This window comes from Salvelinus fontinalis, unplaced genomic scaffold (genome assembly GCF_029448725.1).
Source record: "Salvelinus fontinalis isolate EN_2023a unplaced genomic scaffold, ASM2944872v1 scaffold_0091, whole genome shotgun sequence".
Lineage (NCBI taxonomy): Eukaryota > Metazoa > Chordata > Actinopteri > Salmoniformes > Salmonidae > Salvelinus > Salvelinus fontinalis.
The window spans coordinates 323,721-337,124 of NW_026600300.1; the positions used below are offsets into that span (position 1 = coordinate 323,721).

The 13,404-nt window shown below is 52.0% G+C and overlaps 1 protein-coding gene across 1 annotated transcript in view; it reads left to right on the forward strand.

Moving 5' to 3' along the window:
• nbas (NBAS subunit of NRZ tethering complex) overlaps positions 1-13,404 on the forward strand; it is a 346,091-nt gene that overhangs the window by 222,773 nt on the left and 109,914 nt on the right. Inside the window, exons 37-38 of the mRNA XM_055911766.1 lie at positions 2,260-2,370; positions 7,537-7,660. Of these exons, the coding sequence (XP_055767741.1) occupies positions 2,260-2,370; positions 7,537-7,660 (235 nt within the window). The remainder of the gene's footprint in view (positions 1-2,259; positions 2,371-7,536; positions 7,661-13,404) is intronic.

A 13,404-nucleotide genomic window follows, 5' to 3' on the forward strand; every position in this document is an offset into this window, starting at 1 on the left:
AACAAACAAAAACCTGACCAACTGGGGACTGGGGAATTCTATTGGTCCCCACAAGGTCCAATGCTATTTCTAGAGGGTTAAGGTTAGAATTCGTTTTAGGGTTAGTGTTAGGGTTAGGAGCTAGGGTTTAGGATCTAGGGTTAGGAGCTAGGGTTTAGGATCTAGGGTTAGGAGCTAGGGTTAAGTTTGGTTCTGTCTGTCTGTCCCCAGGGCTCTATCCCACGGTAGTAGGTCTGTCTGTCCCCAGGGCTCTATCCCACAGTAGTAGGTCTGTGCCCAGGGCTCTATCCCACAGTAGTAGGTCTGTCCCCAGGGCTCTATCCCACGGTAGTAGGTCTGTCTGTCTGTCCCCAGGGCTCTATCCCACAGTAGTAGGTCTGTCCCCAGGGCTCTATCCCACGGTAGTAGGTCTGTCTGTCCCCAGGGCTCTATCCCACGGTAGTAGGTCTGTCTGTCCCCAGGGCTCTATCCCACGGTAGTAGGTCTGTCTGTCCCCAGGGCTCTATCCCACAGTAGTAGGTCTGTCTGTCTGTCCCCAGGGCTCTATCCCACAGTAGTAGGTCTGTCTGTCTGTCCCCAGGGCTCTATCCCACAGTAGTAGGTCTGTCCCCAGGGCTCTATCCCACAGTAGTAGGTCTGTCTGTCTGTCCCCAGGGCTCTATCCCACAGTAGTAGGTCTGTCTGTCTGTCTCCCCAGGGCTCTATCCCACAGTAGTAGGTCTGTCTGTCTGTCCCCAGGGCTCTATCCCACAGTAGTAGGTCTGTCTGTCTGTCCCCAGGGCTCTATCCCACAGTAGTAGGTCTGTCTGTCTGTCTCCCCAGGGCTCTATCCAACAGTAGTAGGTCTGTCTGTCTGTCCCCAGGGCTCAATCCCACAGTAGTAGGTCTGTCTGTCTCCCCAGGGCTCTATCCCACGGTAGTAGGTCTGTCTGTCTGTCCCAGGGCTCTATCCCACAGTAGTAGGTCTGTCTGTCTGTCCCCAGGGCTCTATCCCACGGTAGTAGGTCTGTCTGTCTGTCCCCAGGGCTCTATCCCACAGTAGTAGGTCTGTCTGTCTGTCCCCAGGGCTCTATCCCACGGTAGTAGGTCTGTCTGTCTGTCCCCAGGGCTCTATCCCACAGTAGTAGGTCTGTCTGTCTGTCCCCAGGGCTCTATCCCACAGTAGTAGGTCTGTCTGTCTGTCTCCCCAGGGCTCTATCCCACGGTAGTAGGTCTGTCTGTCTGTCCCCAGGGCTCTATCCCACAGTAGTAGGTCTGTCTGTCTGTCCCCAGGGCTCTATCCCACAGTAGTAGGTCTGTCTGTCTCCCCAGGGCTCTATCCCACGGTAGTAGGTCTGTCTGTCTGTCCCAGGGCTCTATCCCACAGTAGTAGGTCTGTCTGTCTGTCCCCAGGGCTCTATCCCACGGTAGTAGGTCTGTCTGTCTGTCCCCAGGGCTCTATCCCACAGTAGTAGGTCTGTCTGTCTGTCCCCAGGGCTCTATCCCACAGTAGTAGGTCTGTCTGTCTGTCCCCAGGGCTCTATCCCACGGTAGTAGGTCTGTCTGTCTGTCCCCAGGGCTCTATCCCACAGTAGTAGGTCTGTCTGTCTGTCCCCAGGGCTCTATCCCACAGTAGTAGGTCTGTCTGTCTGTCCCCAGGGCTCTATCCCACGGTAGTAGGTCTGTCTGTCTGTCCCCAGGGCTCTATCCCACAGTAGTAGGTCTGTCTGTCTGTCCCCAGGGCTCTATCCCACGGTAGTAGTAGGTCTGTCTGTCTGTCCCCAGGGCTCTATCCCACGGTAGTAGTAGGTCTGTCTGTCTGTCCCCAGGGCTCTATCCCACGGTAGTAGTAGGTCTGTCTGTCTGTCTCCAGGGCTCTATCCCACAGTAGTAGGTCTGTCTGTCTGTCCCCAGGGCTCTATCCCACGGTAGTAGGTCTGTCTGTCTGTCCCCAGGGCTCTATCCCACAGTAGTAGGTCTGTCTGTCTGTCCCCAGGGCTCTATCCCACGGTAGTAGGTCTGTCTGTCTGTCCCCAGGGCTCTATCCCACAGTAGTAGGTCTGTCTGTCTCCCCAGGGCTCTATCCCACAGTAGTAGGTCTGTCTGTCTCCCCAGGGCTCTATCCCACAGTAGTAGGTCTGTCTGTCTCCCCAGGGCTCTATCCCACGGTAGTAGTAGGTCTGTCTGTCTGTCCCCAGGGCTCTATCCCACGGTAGTAGGTCTGTCTGTCTGTCCCCAGGGCTCTATCCCACGGTAGTAGTTCTGTTTGTCTGTCCCCAGGGTCGGAGTGGAGGCTCCAAGGCTGTAGGAGGCGAGGGGAACAGTGGTCTGCAGAGACAGGGTGTTAACCCCTTCTACCAGGGACTGTTTGATGACCCATATGTAGACCAGGTAAGTTGTGTGTGTGCTTGTGTTGGTCTATTCCTAATCCTATTCCATTGTGTTCTATTCCTAATCCATTGTGTTCTAATCCTATTCCATTGTGTTCTAATCCTATTCCATTGTGTTCTAATCCTATTCCATTGTGTTCTAATCCTATTCCATTGTGTTCTAATCCTATTCCATTGTGTTCTAATCCTATTCCATTGTGTTCTAATCCTATTCCAATGTGTTCTAATCCTATTCCATTGTGTTCTAATCCTATTCCATTGTGTTCTAATCCTATTCCATTGTGTTCTAATCCTATTCCAATGTGTTCTAATCCTATTCCATTGTGTTCTATTCCTAATCCTATTCCATTGTTATTCTCTTCCTAATCCTATTCCATTGTGTTCTAATCCTATTCCATTGTTATTCTCTTCCTAATCCTATTCCATTGTGTTCTAATCCTATTCCATTGTTATTCTCTTCCTAATCCTATTCCATTGTGTTCTAATCCTATTCCATTGTTATTCTCTTCCTAATCCTATTCCATTGTGTTCTATTCCTAATCCTATTCCATTGTGTTCTATTCCTAATCCTATTCCATTGTGTTCTAATCCTATTCCATGGTGTTCTAATCCTATTCCATTGTTATTCTCTTCCTAATCCTATTCCATTGTGTTCTATTCCTAATCCTATTCCATTGTGTTCTAATCCTATTCCATTGTGTTCTAATCCTATTCCATTGTGTTCTAATCCTATTCCATTGTGTTCTAATCCTATTCCATTGTTATTCTCTTCCTAATCCTATTCCATTGTGTTCTAATCCTATTCCAGTGTGTTCTATTCCTAATCCTATTCCATTGTGTTCTATTCCTAATCCTATTCCATTGTGTCCTAATCCTATTCCATTGTGTTCTAATCCTATTCCATTGTGTTCTAATCCTATTCCATTGTGTTCTAATCCTATTCCATTGTGTTCTAATCCTATTCCATTGTGTTCTAATCCTATTCCATTGTGTTCTAATCCTATTCCATTGTGTTCTAATCCTATTCCATTGTGTTCTATTCCTAATCCTATTCCATTGTGTTCTAATCCTATTCCATTGTGTTCTAATCCTATTCCATTGTGTTCTAATCCTATTCCATTGTGTTCTATTCCTAATCCTATTCCATTGTGTTCTATTCCTAATCCTATTCCATTGTTATTCTCTTCCTAATCCTATTCCATTGTGTTCTAATCCTATTCCATTGTGTTCTAATCCTATTCCATTGTGTTCTAATCCTATTCCATTGTGTTCTATTCCTAATCCTATTCCATTGTGTTCTAATCCTATTCCATTGTGTTCTAATCCTATTCCATTGTGTTCTATTCCTATTCCATTGTGTTCTATTCCTATTAATGGCGCCGGAGGGGATGTCTGCCGTTTTAGTCTCCTAACCAACTGTTTTTTCGCGTTGTTTGTAACTAATTTTGTATATAATGTTGCTGCTACCGTCACTTATGACCGAAAAGAGCTTCTGGACATCAGGACTGCGAACCTCGAACTTGACAAATATTTTTTCTTTAATGAGTCTGACGCGAAGGATATACTGGTTTTCCCAGACCAGTCCCAAATCCCCGTCATTCACATGACGAAAAGACAGAGATTCAGGGGTCGGAGGTCAGGGTGCCTTGTGAGAAGTTGTCCGCGGGTGGGTAACCCTCCTCTACCATCCGTTCTATTGGCCAACGTGCAATCACCGGAGAATAAACCGGATGAGCTCCGTTCGAGAAATTATTTAGATTTTTACTTTTGATACTTAAGTATATTTAAAATCAAAATACTTTTAGACTTTTACTCGAGTAGTATTTTACTGGGTTTTAACTTTTACTTGAGTCCTTTTCTGTTAAGGTATCTTTCCTTGTACTTAAGTTTGAGATTTGGGTACTTTTTCCACCATTGCAATTGAGTGCAGGAAATGCAGAAATGATAAGTGTTGAAATTAGTATTGGGTTGAATTGAACAGTATAAACCAATCAGGATGGAGAAAGACTCACCATCCCTCTGTCCCTCCATCCCTCCGTCCATCCATCCCTCTGTCCCTCTGTCCATCCGTCCCTCTGTCCCTCTGTCCCTCCATCCCTCTGTCCCTCCATCCCTCCATCCCTCCATCCCTCCATCCCTCTGTCCATCCATCCCTCTGTCCATCCATCCCTCTGTCCCTCCATCCCTCTGTCCCTCCATCCCTCTGTCCCTCCATCCCTCTGTCCCTCCATCCCTCTGTCCCTCTGTCCCTCCATCCCTCTGTCCCTCTGTCCCTCCATCCCTCTGTCCCTCTGTCCATCCGTCCCTCTGTCCCTCTGTCCATCCGTCCCTCTGTCCATCCGTCCATCCGTCCCTCCGTCCCTCTGTCCCTCTGTCCCTCCATCCCTCTGTCCCTCCATCCCTCTGTCCCTCCATCCCTCTGTCCCTCTGTCCCTCCATCCCTCTGTCCCTCCATCCCTCTGTCCCTCTGTCCATCCATCCCTCCGTCCCTCTGTCCCTCCATCCCTCTGTCCCTCTGTCCTTCCATCCCTATGTCCCTCCGTCCCTCTGTCCCTCCGTCCCTCTGTCCCTCCGTCCCTCCGTCCCTCTGTCCCTCCATCCCTCCGTCCCTCCGTCCCTCCGTCCCTCCGTCCCTCTGTCCCTCCGTCCCTCTGTCCCTCCGTCCCTCTGTCCCTCCGTCCCTCTGTCCCTCCGTCCCTCCGTCCCTCTGTCCCTCCATCCCTCCGTCCCTCCATCCCTCTGTCCCTCCATCCCTCCGTCCCTCTGTCCCTCTGTCCATCCATCCCTATGTCCCTCCGTCCATCCGTCCCTCTGTCCCTATATCCCTCTGTCCCTCCGTCCCTCCGTCCCTCCGTCCCTCCATCCCTCCGTCCCTCTGTCCCTCCGTCCCTATATCCCTCTGTCCCTCTGTCCCTCCGTCCCTCTGTCCCTCCGTCCCTCTGTCCCTCCGTCCCTCTGTCCCTCCATCCCTCTGTCCCTCCATCCCTCTGTCCCTCTGTCCCTCCGTCCCTCTGTCCCTCCGTCCCTCTGTCCCCCCGTCCCTCTGTCCCTCCATCCCTCCGTCCCTCCATCCCTCCGTCCCTCTGTCCCTCTGTCCATCCGTCCCTCCGTCCATCCGTCCCTATATCCCTCTGTCCCTCCGTCCCTCTGTCCCTCCATCCCTCTGTCCCTCCATCCCTCTGTCCCTCTGTCCCTCCATCCTTCTGTCCCTCCATCCCTCTGTCCCTCTGTCCCTCTGTCCCTCCATCCCTCCGTCCCTCCGTCCCTCCATCCCTCCGTCCCACCATCCCTCCATCCCTCCATCCATCCGTCCCTCCGTCCCTCCGTCCATCCGTCCCTATATCCCTCTGTCCCTCTGTCCCTCCATCCTTCTGTCCCTCCATCCCTCTGTCCCTCCGTCCCTCTGTCCCTCTGTCCCTCCGTCCCTCTGTCCCTCCATCCCTCCGTCCCTCTGTCCGTCCGTCCATCCATCCCTCCGTCCGTCCATCCCTCCGTCCGTCCATCCCTCCCTCCGTCCCTCCGTCCGTCCCTCCGTCCGTCCCTCCGTCCGTCCATCCCTCCGTCCATCCCTCCGTCCGTCCGTCCCTCCGTCCGTCCATCCCTCCGTCCATCCCTCCGTCCGTCCATCCCTCCGTCCGTCCATCCCTCCCTCCGTCCCTCCGTCCATCCCTCCGTCCGTCCATCCCTCCCTCCGTCCCTCCGTCCGTCCCTCCGTCCGTCCCTCTGTCCCTCCATCCCTCTGTCCCTCCATCCCTCTGTCCCTCCATCCCTCTGTCCATCCATCCCTCTGTCCATCCGTCCCTCTGTCCGTTCTTCCCTCTGTCTGTCCGTCCGTCCCTCCGTCCGTCCATCCCTCCATCCGTCCCTCTGTCCGTCCTTCCCTCTGTCCCTCTGTCCATCCGTCCCTCTGTCCATCCGTCCCTCTGTCCGTCCTTCCCTCTGTCCCTCTGTCCATCCGTCCATCCGTCCCTCTGTCCCTCTGTCCATTCGTCCATCCATCCCTCCATCCCTCCATCCCTCCGTCCCTCTGTCCCTCTGTCCATCCGTCCCTCCGTCCCTCCGTCCATCCGTCCCTCTGTCCCTCTGTCCCTCCATCCTTCTGTCCCTCCATCCCTCTGTCCCTCCGTCCCTCTGTCCCTCCGTCCCTCTGTCCCTCCATCCCTCCGTCCCTCTGTCCGTCCGTCCATCCATCCCTCCGTCCGTCCATCCCTCCGTCCGTCCATCCCTCCCTCCGTCCCTCCGTCCCTCCGTCCGTCCATCCCTCCGTCCATCCCTCTGTCCATCCATCCCTCTGTCCCTCTGTCCATCCGTCCCTCTGTCCGTCCTTCCCTCTGTCTGTCCGTCCGTCCCTCCGTCCGTCCATCCCTCCATCCGTCCCTCTGTCCGTCCTTCCCTCTGTCCCTCTGTCCATCCGTCCATCCGTCCCTCTGTCCCTCTGTCCATCCGTCCCTCTGTCCGTCCTTCCCTCTGTCCCTCTGTCCATTCGTCCATCCGTCCCTCCATCCCTCTGTCCCTCCATCCCTCTGTCCCTCCATCCCTCTGTCCCTCCATCCCTCTGTCCCTCCATCCCTCTGTCCCTCCATCCCTCTGTCCCTCCATCCCTCTGTCCCTCCATCCCTCTGTCCCTCCATCCCTCTGTCCCTCCATCCCTCTGTCCCTCCCTCTGGACCCTCTGCTGTTTCCATCCACCTGACAGGTGTGGCATATCAAGAAGCTGATTAAACAGCATAATCATTACACTTTGTGCTGGGGACAATAAAAGGCCACTTTTCAAATGTGCAGTTTTGTCACACAACACAATAACACATCTCTCAAGTGAGTCAAGTTTTGAGGGAGTGTTGCAATTGGCACGCTGACTGCAAGAATGTCCACCAGAGCTGTTGAATGTTCATCTCTATACCACCATAAGCTGCCAAACGGTTAACCGGCCTCACAACCACAGACCATGTGTAACCACGCCAACCCAGGACCTCCACTTCCAGCTTCTTCACCTGTGGGATCGTCTGGGGAGGGGGGGGGGGGGGGGGGTTGGCTGAGGAGTATTTATTTATTTAATTAAGCCTCATTCTGATTGGCTAGACTTCCCAGTGGGTGGGCCTATGCCCTCCCAGGCCCACCCATGGCTTCACCCCTTCTCATTCTAAACCTTCTCTCTTGTTTCTCTCAGAGTGAAGATGTGTATGGGTCGTATGATGCCGTACCTCACGAGCAGTTTGCTGAGGTTCTACTACGGACTGGGAAGCTGGCCGAGACCAAGACAGAGGGACAGACCCTGTTCCCTGCCACAGAGGGTAATACACAACCACACACTGGGGAGGGAGAGAAGGAGGGAGAGGGGGAGAGAGGGAGGGAGGGAGAGAGAGAGTGAGAGAGGGAGGGAGGGGGGGAGAGAGGGGGGGAGGGAGGGAGGGAGGGAGAGAGGGAACAAACACCTTTGTAAATACAACCCATATTTTTGTTTATTTATTTTCCCTTGTGCAAATAGTTAAATTACAAATCGTTACAACACTATATACAGATAAATTGACATTTGAAATGTTTATTATTTTGTAACTTCTGTGAGTGTAATGTTTACTGTTCATTTTATATTGTTTATTTACATTTTGTTTATCTTTTTCTCTTGCTTTGGTAATGTAAACATACGTTTCCCATGCCATTAAAGCTCGAGGGACTGCTGCAGACTGTTCTAGTGCCCTCGCCAATAATTGTATATAAATGTTGAAGAGGGTGGGGCTTAAGCTGCATCCCTGTCTCACCCCACGGCCCTGTGGGAAGAAATTCATTTTTTGCCATTTTTAACCGCACTCTTGTTTGTGTACATGGATTTTATAATGTTGTATGTTTTACCCCCAACACCACTTTCCATCAATGTGTATAGCAGACCCTCATGACAAATTGAGTTAAAATATTTTTTTGAAATCAACAAAGCATGAGAAGACTTTGCCTTTGTTTTGGTTTGTTTGTTTGTCAATTAGGGGTGTGTATGGTGAATACGTGGTCTGTTGTACGGTAATTTGGTAAAAAGCCAAATTGACATTTACTCAGTACATTGTTTTCACTGAGGAAATGTACGAGTCTGCTGTTAATGATAATGCAGAGTATTTTCCCAAGGTTGCTGTTGACGCTTCTCCCACGGTAGTTATTGAGGTCAAATTTGTCTCCACTTTTGTGGATTGGGGTGATCAGTCCTTGGTTCCACATATTGGAGAAGATGCCAGAGCTAAGGACGATGTTAAAGAGTTTTAGTATAGCCAATTGGAATTTGTGTTCTGTATATTTGATCATTTCATTGAGGATGATACCATCAACACCACAGGCCTTTTGGGTTGGAGGGTTTGTATTTTGTCCTGTAGTTCATTCAATGTAATTGGAGAATCCAGTGGGTACTGGTAGTCTTTAATAGTTGATTCTAAGATTTGCATTTGTTCATGTATATGGTTTTGCCGTTTGTTCTTTGATATAGGACCAAAAATATTGGAGAAGTGGTTTACCCACACATCTCCGTTTTTGGATAGATAACTCTTCATGTTGTTGTTGGTTTAGTGTTTTCCAATTTTCCCAGAAGTGGTTAGAGTCTATGGATTCTTCAATGACATTGAGCTGATTTCTGACGTGCTGTTCCTTCTTTTTCCGTAGTGTATTTCTGTATTGTTTTAGTGATTCACCATAGTGAAGGCGTAGACTCAGGTTTTCTGTAGTGTTTTAGTGATTCACCATAGTGAATGCATAGACTCAGGTTTTCTGTATTGTTTTAGTGATTCACCATAGTGAAGGTGTAGACTCAGGTTTTCTGTATTGTTTTAGTGATTCACCATAGTGAAGGCGTAGACTCAGGTTTTCTGTATTGTTTTAGTGATTCACCATAGTGAAGGTGTAGACTCAGGTTTTCTGTATTGTTTTAGTGATTCACCATAGTGAAGGCGTAGACTCAGGTTTTCTGTATTGTTTTAGTGATTCACCATAGTGAAGGAGTTAGACTCAGGTTTTCTGTATTGTTTTAGTGATTCACCATAGTGAAGGCGTAGACTCAGGTTTTCTGTATTGTTTTAGTGATTCACCATAGTGAAGGCGTAGACTCAGGTTTTCTGTATTGTTTTAGTGATTCACCATAGTGAAGGAGTTAGACTCAGGTTTTCTGTATTGTTTTAGTGATTCACCATAGTGAAGGCGTAGACTCAGGTTTTCTGTATTGTTTTAGTGATTCACCATAGTGAAGGTGTAGACTCAGGTTTTCTGTATTGTTTTAGTGATTCACCATAGTGAAGGCGTAGACTCAGGTTTTCTGTAGTGTTTTAGTGATTCACCATAGTGAAGGCGTAGACTCAGGTTTTCTGTAGTGTTTTAGTGATTCACCATAGTGAAGGCGTAGACTCAGGTTTTCTGGGTCTCTGTGTTTTTGGATGGACAGGTTTCTCCATTTCATTTCTTAGGTTTTTGCATTCTTCATCAAACCATTTGTCATTGTTGTTCGTTTTCTCAGGTTGTCTGCTTGACATGTTTACATTTGATAGGGAAGCTGAGAGGTTTAATATACTGTTTAGGTTTTCTACTGCCAAGTTTACACCTTCACTACTACAGTGAAACCTTTTGTCCAGGAAATTGTCTAGAAGGGATTGAATTTGCTGTTGCCTAATTGTTTTTTGGTAAATTTCCACACTACTTTCCTTCCATCTATAGCATTTCTTAATATTATTCAGTTCCTTTGGCTTTGAGTATTGCTCTGTTCAAGTAGACTGTAATTTTGCTGTGGTCTAATAGCGGAGTCAGTGGGCTGACTGAACGCTCTGAGAGACTCTGGGTTGATGTCAGTGATGAAGTAGCCTACAGTACTACTGCCAAGAGATGAGCTATAGGTGTACCTGCCATAGGACTCTGGGTTGAGGTCAGTGATAAAGTAGTCTACAGTACTACTGCCAAGAGATGAGCTATAGGTGAACCTACCATAGGACTCTGGGTTGAGGTCAGTGATAAAGTAGAGTACTACTGCCAAGAGATGAGCTATAGGTGAACCTACCATAGGAGTCCCCTCAAAGCCTACCATTGACTATGTACATACCCAGCGTGCGACAGAGCTGCAGGAGTCGTGACCCGTTCTGGACGGTTATGTGTTCGTAGTTGTGCCTCGGGGGGCTTATGGGGGAGGGAATGCTGTCACCTCCAGGAAGGTGTTTGTCCCCTTGTGTGCTGAGGGTGTCAGGTTCTTGTCCAGTTCTGTCATTTAGGTAGCCACAGACTAATACATGTCCCTGGGCCTGGAAATGGTTGATTTCCCCCTCCAGGATGGAGAAGCTGTCTTCATTAAAGTATGGGGATTCTAGTGGGGGATATAGGTAGCACACAGGAGGACATTCTCTGCTGAGATAATTTACATTTGAACGTCTCTCCTGTAAAGTTGTGACTTGCAACATACGCCTAGTTTCCTGAATCGGGTCACATATCTTGCTGTCATGTTGAGGTCCTTGCCGCAGGGGCGGGGGGGGGGCATGAGGTGGGCAGAAGGGGCATAGGTCTGATATGGGGGAGGCCTATATAGTGTGTGGCCAGGGTTTGTTTGGGGGTGGAGGGTTTAACTGGTTGGGGAGTGGCAGGGGATGCTGTGGTCCCGGTGCAGGTCCTCTGAGCGTGGGTCCTCTGGATGCAGGTCCTCTGGGCGTGGGTCCTCTGGTCGTGGGTTCTCTGGGTGTGGGTTCTCTGGGCGCGGGTGCTCTGGGTGCAGGTTCTCTGGGTGTGGGTCCTCTGGTCGTGGGTCCTCTGGTCGTGGGTTCTCTGGGTGTGGGTTCTCTGGGCGTGGGTGCTCTGGGTGCAGGTTCTCTGGGTGTGGGTCCTCTGGTCGTGGGTCCTCTGGTCGTGGGTCCTCTGGTCGTGGGTCCTCTGGTCGTGGGTCCTCTGGTCGTGGGTCCTCTGGGCGTGGGTCCTCTGGGCGTGGGTCCTCTGGGCGTGGGTTCTCTGGGCTTGGGTTCTCTGGGCGTGGGTTCTCTGGTCGTGGGTTCTCTGGGCGTGGGTTCTCTGGGTGTGGGTTCTCTGGGCGCGGGTTCTCTGATTGCAGGTTCTCTGGGTGTGGGTCCTCTGGTCGTGGGTCCTCTGGTCGTGGGTTCTCTGGGTGTGGGTTCTCTGGGCGTGGGTGCTCTGGGTGCAGGTTCTCTGGGTGTGGGTCCTCTGGTCGTGGGTCCTCTGGTCGTGGGTCCTCTGGTCGTGGGTCCTCTGGTCGTGGGTCCTCTGGTCGTGGGTCCTCTGGGCGTGGGTCCTCTGGGCGTGGGTCCTCTGGGCGTGGGTTCTCTGGGCTTGGGTTCTCTGGGCGTGGGTTCTCTGGGCGTGGGTTCTCTGGGCGTGGGTTCTCTGGGCGTGGGTTCTCTGGGCGTGGGTTCTCTGGGCGTGGGTTCTCTGGGCGTGGGTTCTCTGGGCGTGGGTTCTCTGGGCGTGGGTTCTCTGGGCGTGGGTTCTCTGGGCGTGGGTACTCTGGGCGCGGGTTCTCTGGGCGCGGGTTCTCTGGGCGCGGGTTCTCTGGGCGCGGGTTCTCTGGGCGCGGGTTCTCTGGGTGCGGGTTCTCTGGGTGCGGGTTCTCTGAGTCTGGGTTCTCTGGGCGTGGGTTTTCTGGGTGCAGGTAGGCGTGGGTTCTCTGGGCGTGGGTTCTCTGGGTGCAGGTCCTCTGGGCGCGGGTTCTCTGGGTGCGGGTTCTCTGAATGTGGGTTCTCTGGGCGTGGGTCCTCTGGGTGCAGGTCCTCTGAGCGTGGGTCCTCTGGATGCAGGTCCTCTAGGCGTGGGTTCTCGTGGCGTGGGTTCTCGTGGCGTGGGTTCTCTGGGTGTGGGTTCTCTGGGCGCGGGTTCTCTGGGCGTGGGTCCTCTGGGTGCAGGTTCTCTGGGTGCGGGTCCTCTGGGTGCAGGTTCTCTGGGTGCAGATCCTCTGGGTGCGGGTTCTCTGGGTGCGGGTCCTCTGGGTGCAGGTTCTCTGGGTGCAGGTTCTCTGGGTGCAGGTCCTCTGGGTGCGGGTTCTCTGGGTGCGGGTCCTCTTGATGTGGGTTCTCTGGGTGTAGGTCCTCTTGATGTGGGTTCTCTGGGTGCAGGTCCTCTTGATGTGGGTTCTCTGGGTGTAGGTCCTCTTGATGTGGGTTCTCTGGGTGTAGGTCCTCTTGATGTGGGTTCTCTGGGTGCAGGTCCTCTTGATGTGGGTTCTCTGGGTGCAGGTCCTCTTGATGTGGGTTCTCTGGGTGTAGGTCCTCTTGATGTGGGTTCTCTGGGTGTAGGTCCTCTTGATGTGGGTTCTCTGGGTGTAGGTCTTCTTGATGTGGGTTCTCTGGGTGTAGGTCCTCTTGGTGTGGGTTCTCTGGGTGCAGGTCCTTTTGATGTGGGTTCTCTGGGTGTAGGTCCTCTTGATGTGGGTTCTCTGGGTGTAGGTCCTCTTGATGTGGGTTCTCTGGGTGTAGGTCCTCTTGATGTGGGTTCTCTGGGTGTAGGTCCTCTTGATGTGGGTTCTCTGGGTGTAGGTCCTCTTGATGTGGGTTCTCTGGGTGTAGGTCCTCTTGATGTGGGTTCTCTGGGTGTAGGTCCTCTTGATGTGGGTTCTCTGAGTGTAGGTCCTCTTGATGTGGGTTCTCTCGGTGCAGGTCCTCTGTTCGTGGGTTCTCTGGGTGCAGGTTCTCTGGGTGTGGGTTCTCTCGGTGCAGGTCCTCTGGGCGTGGGTTCTCTGGGTGCAGGTCCTCTGTTCGTGGGTTCTCTGGGTGCAGGTCCTCTGTTCGTGGGTTCTCTGGGTGCAGGTCCTCTGTTCGTGGGTTCTCTGGGTGCAGGTTCTCTGGGTGTGGGTTCTCTCGGTGCAGGTCCTCTGGGCGTGGGTTCTCTGGGTGCAGGTCCTCTGTTCGTGGGTTCTCTGGGTGCAGGTCCTCTGTTCGTGGGTTCTCTGGGTGCAGGTCCTCTGTTCGTGGGTTCTCTGGGTGCAGGTTCTCTGGGTGTGGGTTCTCTCGGTGCAGGTCCTCTGGGCGTGGGTTCTCTGGGTGCAGGTACTCTAGGCGTGGGTTCTCTGGGTGTAGGTTCTCTGAGCGTG